This window comes from Nanorana parkeri, unplaced genomic scaffold, assembly GCF_000935625.1.
Source record: "Nanorana parkeri isolate BGI_ZX_2015 unplaced genomic scaffold, ASM93562v1 scaffold99, whole genome shotgun sequence".
In the NCBI taxonomy this organism is placed as follows: Eukaryota; Metazoa; Chordata; class Amphibia; order Anura; family Dicroglossidae; genus Nanorana; species Nanorana parkeri.
This window is the reverse complement of record NW_017306367.1, coordinates 919,286-934,415: the sequence shown is the minus strand read 5'-3', so window position 1 is coordinate 934,415 and position 15,130 is coordinate 919,286. Positions and strand designations below refer to the sequence as shown.

The following is a 15,130-nucleotide window of genomic DNA, read 5'->3' as shown; positions in this document are numbered from 1 at the left end:
TCATACCTGTGTGGGAGCTGCGTGACTGGAGTTCAGCAGCATTTGTTTGTGTCAGTTTAATTTTACAAAAACTTTGACTTTTTTTTGGTTAACTCTTTATTTTGAAGGCGAGGTTTTCCTTTTAGAAATATGCATGCATACAACAAGGAGTACAGAAACAGGGACATATAAGACAAAAAATTTTGTCAGGGCATACAGAACATTGAAAGACAGGAAGGGGGGAAGCGTAATGAGTCAAACAGTGGGCAAAAAAGGTGTGTGTTAGAGGAGAATTAGTAAATGCAGCAATAAGCATGTGTACAAACAACATCCCCTTCCCACGTAAAACTTTGAATAATTTGTCTGTTTGACAGCGGGTCTGAGAACTAGGAATTCACACTGTTGTGCATTTTTAGTCCTGTTGCAGGGTTAATATTTTCACATCAGGGGGCATTTTACATTTGAACTTAAGTCGTAATGTGGTCAGGATGGATGGAGTGGGTTTTCCATGTGATTAACCACTAAGACTGGCATGTTAAAGGAGAACTATGGGGTCAGGGCTTTTCCCCATAGTTCTCCTAAGGGTCACGGCAGAACACAAACTAGCGTTCTCCCGTGAGCCAAAGCTCAGTATACTGAGACGCCGCAGCCTTGGACGGATCCCGCCAATACTGTCTGGATCCACCCAGCTGCAGGATTGACAGCTGGCTCTGCCTATCCAGAGGCAGAGCCAACTGTGCTCCCCCGTCCGTTTCGCCAGTCAGCGCTGGAGGATCGGACAGGGGAGGGGGATAATCCCTGCAGAGTGACAGTCTGAGTGACAGTCACGGCACTCTGCAGGGATAGATCGAGAAGTAAGCGAGCGACTGTATGTGTTCGCTCACTTCCCGATCTACTGAGCCTACCCGTGACAGTTTCATTGTCACAGGTCGGTTAAGATTATGAGGTTGAGTGAAAATCACTTGCCTCATAATTCTCCTTTTAAATGTTAAACCCACTTTCTGTCCAGGCCATTTTTCAGTTCTCAGCACTGTGATATTTTGACTCAGTTACTTAGTTATGCAACATTGTAACCAAATTATATTTGGTTAGGAATCAATCATTCTCCCCGGATGATTGTACATCCAGGGAGAGTGATTCCTGACGCATTGTAATCATATCCCATACCATTACATGCTATGTGCAGGCGTTTACATGCAGCTGCTGTCACCTGATCATTAACTTGAATAGGTGATAGCTGCCACTTTTAAACGCCAGGTTAGGGATTCCTGCTGCAGGAAAACACAAGTTTCTGATGCAGGAATCCCTAATCGCACCTAAACCTACAGATATGAATGGGGCCGCCTTGTGTGTGTATATTAGTCTGTAGTACCAAACCGGATATAGTTACATTTTATTTTAAAGTATGAAATTTGGCAAGCGGCCCCCATGAGAGAAACAAATTTGTTGAGTGGCCCCCGAGTGAATTGAGTTTGAGACCCCTGGTTTAGACAGAGCTTTCTTTTTGGTGGCATTTAATAACAAATTGAATTTTTTATACTATATAAGGAAAAAACCTGAAAATTTGAGTTTAAAAAAAAAAGCTGAATCTGACATATACGGTAGAGGTAAATGGCCCCTCTATTTAGCAAATAGGAAACAATCATCTTCTAACTTAACACCAAGCAAACTGCTACAGAGTTGAAATGCCTATATAAAAAAAAAAAATCTTAACTGCCAAAAAGTTTAAGGTTGATAAAATATTTCTCCCCTTCAAGGTTCACCTCTTCTTGGAATTTGTACACTCTTTTGAGACCACCATACTGTATAGCTAGGTGCAGACTACATTTAATCATTGCATTCTAGTCTAGAACCCTCAATGGCCTGTGACTGGACAGGGGAGCAGTAGCAACTTATGAGATCATCTCGCTGCTTTTTTGATTGTGACAGGTTTTCTTAAAGTTTATTTCCAGTTTTGCAATCAAATTTGAGAATGTGTGTGTGTTCCCACTCACACAGCATAACAAAAAATAATATATTTTAAAAAAAATGTTTCTTACCTTTTTGGATGTTTTTGTTTCAGCAGGCAAGATGAATCCACATTTTTTCTGATCGCCCTCAAAGTGATCTGTCCTTATAGAAAGACTTGGGACTGAGCATTGTGTTTCTCATTACATTTTTATTAACATACAATGCACAAGCCGTGGTTGTAATCCTTTTAAGCCTTATTAGGACAGGCAGCGTTCATATCTACTTTACAAACTATAATGAACAAACTCCACAACCCCTGCTAACATTACAAATGAGAAACAAGTAGAAATGTTAACCCTTAGGAAGGAAGCCAAGAAACTCAAGTAAAAGAAATTTAAACTGCAAGAATTATTTTTTAAATATTTTGTTTTATGCTATGTGAATGGGAACACGTAATACAAATAAAATAGGTTTTATCCCAGTTTGGCCGTGAAAGTGGAAATACACTTTAAGACATTCAAAAGGCAGACCGTAATATCACAGATAAGGATAAGGCAGGCAAATTAGATGACCAAACTCCTGAAGACTGGGCAGCATAGTCATTATTCACATAACAGGATGCAGAAACTAACGCAGACAAACTTAAGCACTGATCCAGCACATTGTGCGTTGTTTACCTACTCTTAGGTGATATCTCAGGCATGCTGGATTGTTGCTGCTGCTGCATTGCATTTTATTAACTCGTAGATTGGGCAGGCATACTACTATTACAAATGCAGCAGGCACAGAGGAAGAACCCTAGCATTGAGGCAGCTGACGAGGGTAAAAACTGCTGTACTACCCCTTTTGATTGATTTTGTTCCCTAGTTTGTGAGAGATGCATACATACAGCTTAAACCAGTTGACAGATGTGCAGATGTTCCTGGAACATGATATTTCTTTAGACCTTTCCAGGCTTTCAAATAAATATTTTTAGGCAGGAACTTTGGAGTCAAGATTTTTTTTTTTAACAATTCTGTGCCTAACTGGAAAGATCTGTGGACATATTGGCATATCCTGTGGTGTCCCTAGCCTTTTTTTGTCACCTGAGGCGGCCGGGGAAATCTGAACTGGACACATACATAAAAAGTAGGGTCTAACCATGCCTACTATAACCACAACTTCTAAAAAGCTCTGGCAAGATATGGACTTCAATAAAGGGGTTATGTGGAAAGTCGCCAACAAGTCTTCCTTCTCTATTGCATAGCTTCATTGCATGCCCAGTCATCATAAGTATGCACAACTTGCCACATTTTAAGGTCATGTAGGGTCCATTCCTCAAAAGAAAAGGTGACAACATAGTCATCCCCTTCAGACATACAGTACTGTGCAAACATTTTGGGCAGGTGTGAAAAAAATGCTGTAAAGTAATAATGCTTTCAGAAATAAGGGTTAATATTTTTTTTTATCAACAAAAAAAGTAAATGAACAGAAAATAAATCCAAATCAATATTTGGTGTGACCACCCTTTTTGCCTTCAAAACGGCATCAATTCTTCTAGGTACACTTCCACACAGATTTTGAAGGAACTCGGCAAGTAGGTTGTTCCAAACATCTTGGAGAACTAACCACAGATATTTTGTGATGTAGACTGCCTGAAATCCTTCTGTGTCTTCATGTAATCCCAGATAAAATGCGATAATATTGAGACCCAAGACTTTCTAGGGGGCAAACCATCACTTCCAGGACTCCTTGTTCTTCTTTACGCTGACGATAGTTATTAATAACATTGGCTGTATGTTTGGGGTCGTTGTCCTGCTGCAGAATAAATTTGGGGCCAATCACTGATGGTATGGCATGATGGATAAGTATCTGCTTGTATTTCTCAGCATTGAGGACACTATTGATCCTGACCAAATCTCCAACTCCATTTGCAGAAATGCAGCCCTAGACTTGCAAGGAACTTCCACCATGCTTCACTGTTGCTGCAGGCACTCATTATTATAGCACTCTCCAGCCCTTCGGCAAATAAACTGCCTCCTCCTACAGCCAAATATTTCAAATTTTGACTCCTCAGTCCAGAGCACCTGCTGCCATTTTTCTCTGGCCTTGCGGCCAAAAAGCCATATCTCAGATGTGGAAACAAGGGTAAACAACTCAACTATTCACAAAAACATAGGAACTGGGGTGCAGAAAAATGGCCCTAATCTCAACATTGAGTCTGTCTTGGATTACAGGAAGATACAGAAGGTTTTCAGGTAGCCTACATCCATAGAAGATCTGTGGTTAGTTCTCCAAGATGTTTGGAACAACCTACCTGCCTCATTCCTTCAAAAACCGTGTGCAAGTCTACCTAGAATGTACCTTGATGCTGTTTTGAAGGCAAAGGGTGGTCACACCAAATATTGATTTGATTTGGATTTCTCCTGTTCATTTACTTTCCATTTGTTAATTGATAAAAATAAACTAATACTTTTATTTCTGAAAGCATTTTTTGACACCTGCCTAAAACCTTTGCACAGTACTGTATATGAAGAAACACTTCACCTAACAAGTGCAACCCACCCATGACTTTATTTTGTAATATTTTCACTTGATAATTGTAGACAAAAGTGAACATCCTGATCAGTACATAAGCCTGCCTATTAATATTCCTCCCGCTACAATTTTTCTCCTCCTGTAGAGGAAGAAAAAGTGATCACAGATTGGTACTTTTACACCCTGGCCATGCCAGTTTGTGAACTGCAATGTGACCTGCAGGTTAACTAGCTATGTGTTTCAGTCGCTTTGAGACATGCACAGAATAATTATAGCCAGGGCTTGAGATATTTTAGGGTGTCTCACCAGTCAGTCAAAAATGCCACCAGTCAGAATGAGCGGAGCGCTACTACCCCAAATTTCTGACAGATAAATTGATTGTTGGTGATGAGTGTGGAAAAGAATAAAGTCACTCGCTGTTAGAGGTCTTTCTTATTGGAGAAGCAAAATGATGATCACCACACCTGTGTAGGAAAAGTTATTTTTCATTCTCTACGGAATGATAGCTGGACCATGACATCTCTAGTGAAGGATGGAATGATGATCGCAGCTGTGTGGGAAAAATTCTCCGTGAAATGGTGGTACAATGTAAAACGGGGGGTAATCCTTGCAGCTGTCACTTCAAAGAATAGAATCCTCAGTATGCATTGGTAAAGATCGGACTCAGCTGACCAGGCTGAGCCGTAACGGCAGATGGAAAGAGCTTTGTGCCGCCAGCAGTTCTGAGGTGCTGTGCTGCTGTTTTTTGGTGAAAATGATACCCAGAGGAGGGTGGATCGAGGTGGAGGTGCCGAGTGTTACTGACCCCTTGGTGGAGCGGTACTGATGGAACAGTTGTGTGGCTACGTGTTTCGAGGCAGCGCCTCTTAGTCAAGCCGGGAGAAAGCTACTGTAGCTGTTTTTTCCCACAAAAAAACAGCAGCACAGCACCTCAGAACCGCTGGCGGCACGGATCGGTTTCGATCTGCCGTTACGGCTCAGCCTGGTCAGCTGAGTCCGTCCTTTACCGATGCATACTGAGGATTCCACTCTTTGAAGTGACAGCCGCAAGGATTTCCCCCCTGCTTAACATCGTACCACCATTTCACGTAGAACTTTTCCCACACAGCTGCTATCATCATTCCATTCTTCACCAGAGATGTCATGGTCCGGCTATCATTCCATAGAAAATGAAAATAACTTTTCCTACACAGATGTGATCATCATATTGCTTCTCCAATAAGAAAGACCTCCAACAGTGAGTGACTGTATTCTCTTTTCCACACTTAACAACAATCAATTTATTTGTCAGAAATTTTGGGTAGTAGCGCTCCTCTCTTTTCATTGTTGTCATATTGGGGTAAATAGACACCAAACATGTCTAACCTTAAAATTGCATGCGCGCGCAAAATTGCAGAAAACGACCACACCGAAAATTGGCCATGGGCGACGCTTTAAACGATTTTACTGTTTATCAGTTTAGTGTTATCAGTGATTAATGGCCCTAATAGTATTGCTCTCACTCCGACGTTTGCAGCGATATGTAACATGTGGCACAATAGGCGTAATTGTCGTTTTAGCACGTAGGCACGACTGACGCATGTTTCTGTGTGTATGTGGGGGCGGGAGACTTAAAAAAATTAAAGCATAAAAAAAGCCACACTGTTTTTATTACTCTTCTTTTTTTTTTTTTTTTTACGTTTAATTTTTTTGCTATCACATGGGGGGCTAAGAAGTCCCCTATGTGATAGCCAATTTACATGACGGGTCCTCTTTATGGAGACGCCCGATCGGTTGAATGTTAACCTCCCTCCAGGCCGGCCGGCCGGGAAGCTACTAGTGCGGCTCCGCCATCCTCTCGTCCATGAAAAGCAGATTTTTCAAGCCTTGACTATAGCTGCATATCATTGCTAAGTGCCATATAAACCATTAAGGCTGTGTGGCTGCCATTTACTGGCAATGATCCTTCAATATACAGTTGATTTCCTTGGGCCAGATCTCAAGTGCCTTTTAAAGAATGGAACACAAAGCTGTATGTTTCTAGTAGAAAGTTCTGTTTCTCTAAAACAAAAGGGGCGCTCTTCAGCTCAGTTGTCTTGTTATCCTGTTCTTTTTATCATTTGGACTATAGGATAATGAGAAATCTGGATGAAAGAAAAATCTGTCAGAGAAACATGGAGGCCTTCAATGCTCACCTTTTCCTTCTGAAAGCTGTCATTCTTACACTTGCTTCATTATTTTGAATTTGGAACAAGTATACAAAATAAGCCAGACCCTAATCAGTCTCTAATGTTTTCCTCTGCAGCCTGTGCCCAGAAGAGTATGGAAAGTTTCTAGAGGAGCGTCAAACTACCCTTCAAGCTGCGGCCGCAGCTCGACTAGAAGAGGCTGCAGCAACTAAGAAGAAGTGATGTGACAAAATGAACTCAAGCACTATTATGTTACAGAAAGCCATGTTCTCTGCTGCTGTGAATCATTTTGTACAAACTGCAGCCTAGTGACTGTACAGCATTCTATTGTAATGAAGATTGTATGGAGATGATATCAGTACTTCATATCTAGTGTAATAAAGAAGGGTATCACAAGGTTGAACATTTTTCTATGTCCTAATAATTGTTGCTTCTGTGCTTTAGTAAATCAACACTAAAACCTATAGTATGATTGCAAGGTGCTGGATGGTGTTCCTGTGATAATGTGACCCTATCCAGTTAAAGAGATCTATAGTTACAATAGAAAAAAAAAAATTGGTGCAAGCAGCTTCAAACCATATTTGTACGGCAGAATACCAGCTGTGTTTGACAGGCAAAGTTCTGACATTTCCAGGTAGGGTTGAAGTTTGCTTCTAAGCATGCATTTTAAAAGAAAACCATACATTTTGGATCTAGTTTTTTTTTAAAAATGTTTTAAAGTGGTGGTTTTATTGACGGGGCATCTAATGCAAAAATCTCGATTTAACAATCCAGATATACCACATTGATGGACTAATGTCTTTATTCAACCTCAAATACTATGTAACAAACATTTTATATAGTGTGCAGTCATGACACTGGTGTCAAACAGCATGATGCATTTTCTAAAGACAAAGTGCAGCAGTAGCTGTTTTTTTTCTTTTCAGGCTCTTTCTATCAAAATCTGTATGTCACTGTACAGATGAAAGCTAAGACGTGCTGCTTTGTTGCTTGTATAACTACTTTGTCACACTATCCTGTGAAGGTCTTGTGCAGCTCCAGATGTCTAACTTGGCTAAATAAGCTCCAGAGGGAGGCAGTTGTAGCATCTTACTGGTTTTATTCTCTATGCACCCCCTCACAGGAATTCATATTGTGTGTTAAGCCAGATGACTCGATATATTCTAGCAACCGCATGCAACTGTGCGGGCTTATGGGCATGAGCTGTAGCCCTGGATTGATACTGGCACCTGTTCTCATAAACAGCAACCAGTATGAGGCCAACCAGGCAAGCGAGACTGGAGTACAGAAACATATTTGACTGTTTTAATCAACGCCGCACGAATGCTGGGATTATGCTTTTCATTTGGTTTAAGTTGTGTACATAGTGATCTCAAAACATGATCAGTGTAAATGACTGCAGCTGTGAATTTTATTAGTACGGTCTGCAGTGAAGCGGTTATGAGACCAATGACTCTCATTCCCTTTAAAGAAAACCTTTACTTTGCTGTCTCAGCGCATTACACCTTTTTATTCTTTTTCTAACTTTTTCGAGTGCACAAACAGTACACTCCTTTCAGGTCCCCACACCGCTGTGATGAGAGCACAACCTGAATCGGAAGAATGCAGCATGTCTGCATTTTCCTGCAGCACACTGCACAACACACCAGTGTTGTGGCATCAACCGGGCACATGGAAAACATTGGTTTTCTATGTACCCTAGTAGTGACCTGTATTTATCTTGTGTAGAAAAATGTAAGTCACCGCACATAGTGTGAACGTAGCCTTATTTAGTGTTGCCTGCAAAATCCCATGAACCCTAATAAAGGCATTGAAGTTTGGGATTAGTGTGTCCTGTGTGCTTCTCTAAATTTCTATGCTGTGAGTAATGGATGTTGAACATGAACAATAAAGTGGGTACTGGTTAACAATGCCACAGGATAGTTAAAATGGTAAGGTATGTCCTGAAAATGTAAGTGCACATGATCACTTGCTTCCCCCCTGATGTTTGCTGTGTGACCGGCTTAGCGCAAGAGTAACGCTTGCTGAATGGAAGGATTTTGCAAAAGACTGGCCAGACTGCACAGCAAAGATTTTGGTAGAGTGAAGCTGCAGATAAATACGTGCACTTACCAAAATGCTATGGGAAAGGAGGTGAGGCCCACTGTGCATCAAGCTGTTTGTCTGGAGTTATGCTTTAATATCACCAGGTAATGTTTTACTATAGTGTTCTCTAAACCTATATTGCCTAACCTTTTCCATGTCCGTCATACTTGTGGATTTTCTGCTCAAGCTTCACATGATGTTTTAAAGTGATATTACATCTTTTTTTTTTTGTGTGTGTGTGTTCTTCTAATGCTGAAGTAAAGACTTACCTTATGTGATGCCTCTTTGATGTATACATTTTCTTTCGTCCACCCAATTCAGGTTGTCCTCTCAGAGGTAGTGCCACCACACCGATTTTTCAGTGTCTTCTTCTGACAGTGTCCACCGGAGCAATCCTTGTGTGCGCACTACTACATATTGCGGTAAAAGCCATGCTCCTCGCCTCTCCATTGTCTTCCAGTGCACAAGTTCCTCTGCTCTCACTGTACCCTCCACTACCTGAAGTTTAGGGAGAAGATAAGTGTTTGGCATACACTTTTAATAAATAATGTATTGGGGAATGCCCCCTGATTGTGAAAAGTCCAAAAAAAAGTTAAAAGAAAGTTGTAGCCTTTAGAATTAAATCTAATCTTGTGTTTTTTGTTTACAATAGGTAAATAAAATCCATATTAAAGTGTATGTAAAGCCAAAATTTTATTACTTTTGGATAGAATGTAAAAGGGGTTACAACCCCTGTTAGGGCTTTATTGCTGTCTGTGTCCCCACTGGGAGGATCCACCCTCTTTTTTTTTTTTAACTGATGACCTTTGCCCCCTAGCACATGAAGTAATGGAAAATTCAAAATTTTTAGGTTGTCTCAAGAACTGGAGGTGAGAGAATTCTTGTTCTGGTGACTACTGTCTAAGAGGAGATTTCCATTACTTCTTGCTGTGTATTTGAGACCGAAGTGAAGGGAAACTACCAAGGTGGAACAAACACATTAATGCAAAAAAAAACCTTACAGGGGTCTTAACCATTCCCTACTCTATCAAAAACAAAAATTTTGGACTTTAAATACATGTTAAAGAATTTCAGTGGGATCTATTAATTCTAAAAGCTATGTATAGTATTTGTCCTGTTTGTTTTCTGTGTATTAAAAAAAAAAACATCTTTGGGAATGATGATTTGGTCCCACCCCATCGGGGAGAAAACTAGACAGAGTTGTAAATGAAGGAATATTTCTTAATAATGCATATTACAAATATCAATATGAAAACATTCTTGCTCATATACAGTATATACAAATATCCCAGATACATGAGTAAATACATATGCCAATTGTATGGTGCATAGCCTTTTTAAAAAAACCCTGTGCATCATTGCAAGCAAACAAAGTTTACTCAATTAGTTCCCAAAATAATCTCAACTATGGAACATTTCTTGCAATGCGTGGCATAAATTGAGAGCTCGCTTACCTGTAAGCGGCCATTAAATTTTGAGATGCACAGTACACTACCGGTCAAATATTTTAGGACACCCCACTTTTTCCAGTTTTTATTGAAATTTACAGTGTAATGTCTCAATGTACTCTGCAAATAAAGCATAGAACAAATAAACAATTGGACATCCAAATGATTTCATGGAATAGTTTTCTTTAACAAAATGTAATCTAAAATTTTGACTTATCAAAGTTGCCACGTTTTGCAGACATAACAGCCGAACACACATATGGCATTCTTTCTACAACGGAAATCAAATACGGTATTGTTTAGGAAGTTCTTCCCAACACTGTTGCTGAAGTTGCCACAAATGTGTTGCACTTGTAGATTGCTTTGTTTTCACTCTGTCCAGTTCACCCCAAACCAGCTTGATGGGGTTTAAGTCTGGAGACTGTGCTGGCTATTCCATTATTTGAAGCCTACCTTCTTGTTCTTTTTTTCTAAGTTTTTTCGGATACAGCCTGGAGGTTTTGTTTTGGGCCATTATTTTGTTGTAGGATGAACCACTGACCAACTAGGCGTACACCAGAGGGTATTGCATAGCACTGCAAAATGATGTGGTAGTAGTTATGGTTCAGGATGTCACTCACTCTGTGCAAGTTCTCAACTCGGGATCCAGCAAAAGAGCCTCGGAACGTCACGCTTTCTCCTCCATGTTTGATAGTTGGTGTCACACAAATCGAGAAACCATCTTTTCGCCTACTCAACAGCATGCAAAAACCCTGCATGATGAACTGAAGATCTCAAATTTTGATTCATCAGTCTGTAAGACCTCTTTCAGTCTTCAGTAGGCGGTGCTTTATGGCCCAGGCAAGCCTCTCTTTCTTACTTTGCCATCTTAGCAATGGCTTTCTTACTGCCACTCGACCTGTCAAACTTGCTGCTGGAAGTCTTCACAGTTGAAACTGAGGCTTGCTTACTTCGATCAGTGTTAAGCTGTGCTTGAAGCTGTGGTCCTGCATGCCGCCTTTCACGCAAGCTGTTGACTTTAGAAACTTGTATTCTGATTTTCTGGTGGCTTTGGGTCTGCCAGACCTCTTCCTGTCAGAGTTTCTTCCAGTTTCCAAGTGCCTTTTGATAGTGCAGGAAACGGTACTCACTGACAACTCTGCTTTATTTTCAGTTTCTCTAAAGGAAATCCCTACACTTTTAGGGTTACATTGGTCTTTCTGTCTTCCTTTATTTGACTTTTCCTCGCCATTTTGAGAGCAATATACCGTATTTTGCGCTCCATAAGGCGCACTGGACCATAGGACACAGGGGTTCTGTGACAGCAGCTGCAGTTAGTGACAGCTGAGGCAGGTTGCGCTGTGATTACAGCACCACCTGTCTCAGTGATCACACAGGCTCTATGGTGAGCTTCTATGCTGTGGTCACGGGTCTCCCAGAGGTGTGGGAGACCCCGAAAACCACGGCGGGAGGCCCTGGACAGGATAGCCGCCGCTCGATTTGATGCAACTGATCTGATTAATACAAGAGATCTAAACGCGTGCTGTACACGCTTTAGCTCTGCTTGTCTGGAGCAGGGCTGAATGTACAAAGAAACTACTCGCCCGGCGCCTGAAACTGCATGTCCCAGGCATCGGGCGATAGGGATTCGCTCCATAAGACGCACAGACATTTTTGCCCCCTTTTGGGGGGAAAAAAGTGCGTCTTATGGAGTGAAGAATACGTTACTACTTACTGCAGTACAATACTGTCCAAATATTGCTTAGACTTTAGTAATACAGTCTGTTCCAACACTGCTTTTATACAGAGGGCTTGTAATCAACAAAAGTTGGGGACACCTTTAGGAATTTTTAGCATAAACGTTCAAGGCTTAATTTACTTATATTGCTGCAGAACAACTGTGAGTTGTTAACCCATTACTTTTTCCCTGAAAAAGTATTTTTCGTGTAACTCTGAAATGTACATTATTTTTCAGTTTTTGTTAACCTAAAAAATAATTTTTCACCTTTTGTATTATTTTGTATCATTTCATATTATTCACTGCACTTGAACTGCTTACATTTCAATAAAAACTGGAAAAATGGGGGTGTTTTAAAACTTTTGACGGGTGGAGTATATGTACAGTATATATTCATAACACATGCAATCTGAAGTGTACAGCATGAAACAAATTTCAGCAAGTCACCATGACAGTAAAAGTAGGTCAGTTTACTTTCTAACTTTTTGGTCACTTACCCATTGTTTCCAGTGTACATGAAGAGGTAAGTTAAAGTGACATTAAAGTCACAAATTCGGGGGCGTGTCCTGGCTATGGCGGCGTGAGGTACTCGACTTGAGAGCTCCGCGGCTTAAGCGTACCAATTGCACTCATACCACCGACCTACATCTGCTACAACCCCGGATCCCGTAATGTCTAAACATCGGAAAGGCCGGGGGCTCTAAAAATCCGGTCTCTGACGCTCCATGCAGCGGTTCTTCACCCAGCGAACTCCGGCGCCCATGGAACGAGGTAGGACTAAGGTGGCGCCCTCCTCGTCCACGAGAGTCCCCTCTCATGGCTCACGCCGATGGGGCTCCCCGTCCCCAGATGCCTCCCTCCCGAGCTCTCACTCACCGGGACCAGCCGAGTCCGACACTCTGGAGGGCATACGGGACCTTGCGGGTGACATGCCGCCGGGAATCCCGGAGGGCCTTCGGGCCTTGCTCCGCTATCTCCCCACCAAACGGGACTTTGACACCATGGTCTCCCGCCTAGAGGCAACCCTCCGCAAAGATCTCCGGGAGGTGAAGAGGGAGGTCCGGGGCCTTGCTGAAGCAGTGGCGGAGGTTTCTGCATCGTGCACCTCGATGGACGGGCGGATCACCGCACTCGAGTCTGAGGCCCAACGCCCAGATCCCAGGCTGTCGGAACTACAGTTACACCTAGAGGACATGGAGGACAGGGGCAGGCGCAACAACCTGAGAATCCGCGGCCTCCCGGAGGCCACTGGCCCACAAGACCTGCGAGATACAACCTCCAGTTCAACAAACCTACACGCGCATCGATTACTTCTTCGTTCACCACTCCGTGCTCCAGTCGGTGTCCAGTTCAGCCATAGGCACGATTTCCTTGTCCGATCACGCCGCGGTCTTGATCTCGATGGACCTGGGTACCCCGGAGGTGCGACAGTGGCGCTCTGCTGCAAGATCCGGTCTTGTCGATGGAAATCGAGGCCGACCTGAGATCGTACTTCGCCCTGAATGCCCCATCTGAGTGCTCCCCGTATTCAATATGGGAGGCCCATAAGGCATATATCAGGGGCACTCTGATCAAGATAGGCTCTCGCATCAAACGCCAACGCCACCAACAGATTTCTTCTCTCTTAACGCAGATTCACCAACTCGAGACCTCCCATAAACTGAACCTGGACCCGGCTCTACTTGCCCAACTACTCTCATTGAGGGAATCTTTGCGCTCTTTATGTCTCCAGAAGGCTAAGGCGATGCTGGCGAAATGTAGGAGGCACTTTTACGAATATAGCAATCAGTGTAGTAGGTCTATGGCACATGCTCTCCGTCACCAGTGTTCTAAAACCTTTATCCCGGCCATGAAATCCCGAACGGGGTCCATTTCGTACCTCACTTCTGAGATAGCGGAACACTTTAAGGATTATTACTCATCCCTATATAATCTTCCGCAGTCTGGATCGGAGACCACGCATCACAACGTCTATCGCGCATTCAGGACTACCTGGCCTCATCGGAAATGCCCTCTATCCCCCGTGACATTGTACGAGCTTTAGAACTCCCAATCACAGAAGTCGAACTGGAAGTGGCCGTGAAACAAACGAACACTGGAAAGGCTCCCGGCCCAGACGGGTTTACCCTGCAATACTATAAAAAATACGCCCCTATTCTAAATTCTCACTTTGTTAAGGCTCTGAACGCTGTTCAACAGGGTGGCGGTCTGCCCGCAGACTCTCTATCAGCCCACATTGCAGTGATCCCGAAACCGGGCAAGGACCCTTTGACTTGCTCGATCTACCGTCCGATATCGTTGTTAAATGTAGATACCAAGTTATGCGCCAAAATTCTAGCGATGCGACTTCTTCCCTCCATACCTGCATTGATACACACGGACCAGGCGGGATTTGTCCCGTCCCGGGAGGCCAGGGACAATACCACGAGAGCCCTCTCCCTTATCCACTCTGCCATGTCCAAAGCAGCTCCAGCCCTTTTACGGTCCACTGACGCGGAGAAGGCTTTTGACAGGGTAGATTGGTCCGTCATGAGCGCCACCCTGGAACACATAGGTCTGGGTCCCCACATGATGTCATGGGTCATGTCCCTGTACTCTCGCCCATCGGCTAGAGTGCAGGTGAACGGGTGTCTATCTGACTCATTTCATATTTCCAACGGCACACGCCAGGATTGTCCCTTATCCCCTCTGATTTTTATCATCACATTGGAACCCCTACTGAGGAGGATCAGGTCCAACCCTGACGTTCGTGGCCTGGAGATGGGTACCCAAACCCACAAAGTAGCCGCTTACGCCGACGACCTCCTTTTCTTCCTGACGTCCCCGGATGTTTCCTTGCCAAACCTCCTGGCGGAGCTATCCGCATATGGAGAATTGTCCAACTACCATATTAACGGCCAAAAATCAGAGGCGTTAAACCTGACCTTACCTCCTCTCCGTGTACTCCGCCTACAGGACAATTTTCCATTTACATGGTCGACGAACTCGCTTAAATACCTTGGAGTCCAGCTCCCTCGGGACCTGTCTACGACCTATTCCCTGAATTTTCTGCCCCTCTTGCATCGTATAAAGACAGACCTTCAGGACTGGGCACGTCTAGCATTCTCATGGACAGGTAGATGTAATGTTGTCAAGCAAAACGTGCTCCCCAGATTGTTATACCCTATTCAAGCGCTGCCAGTCCTAGTCCCCAGGGGATTCTGGAAATCTGTCCAATCCCTGATCACGAAATATATCTGGGGTTCTAAACCGGCCAGAATACGACA

At 43.1% G+C, this 15,130-nt stretch overlaps 1 protein-coding gene across 2 annotated transcripts in view; it reads left to right on the top strand.

The window, feature by feature from the left end:
- MRPL11 (mitochondrial ribosomal protein L11) overlaps window positions 1–7,028 on the top strand; it is a 19,488-nt gene extending 12,460 nt beyond the window's left edge. For both annotated transcript variants that reach the window (XM_018552871.1, XM_018552870.1), the window contains one exon: window positions 6,731–7,028. In XM_018552871.1, coding sequence (XP_018408373.1) covers window positions 6,731–6,836 — 106 coding nt within the window. In that variant the 3' untranslated portion in view covers window positions 6,837–7,028. The remainder of the gene's footprint in view (window positions 1–6,730) is intronic.
- Window positions 7,029–15,130: the final 8,102 nt, after the last annotated feature.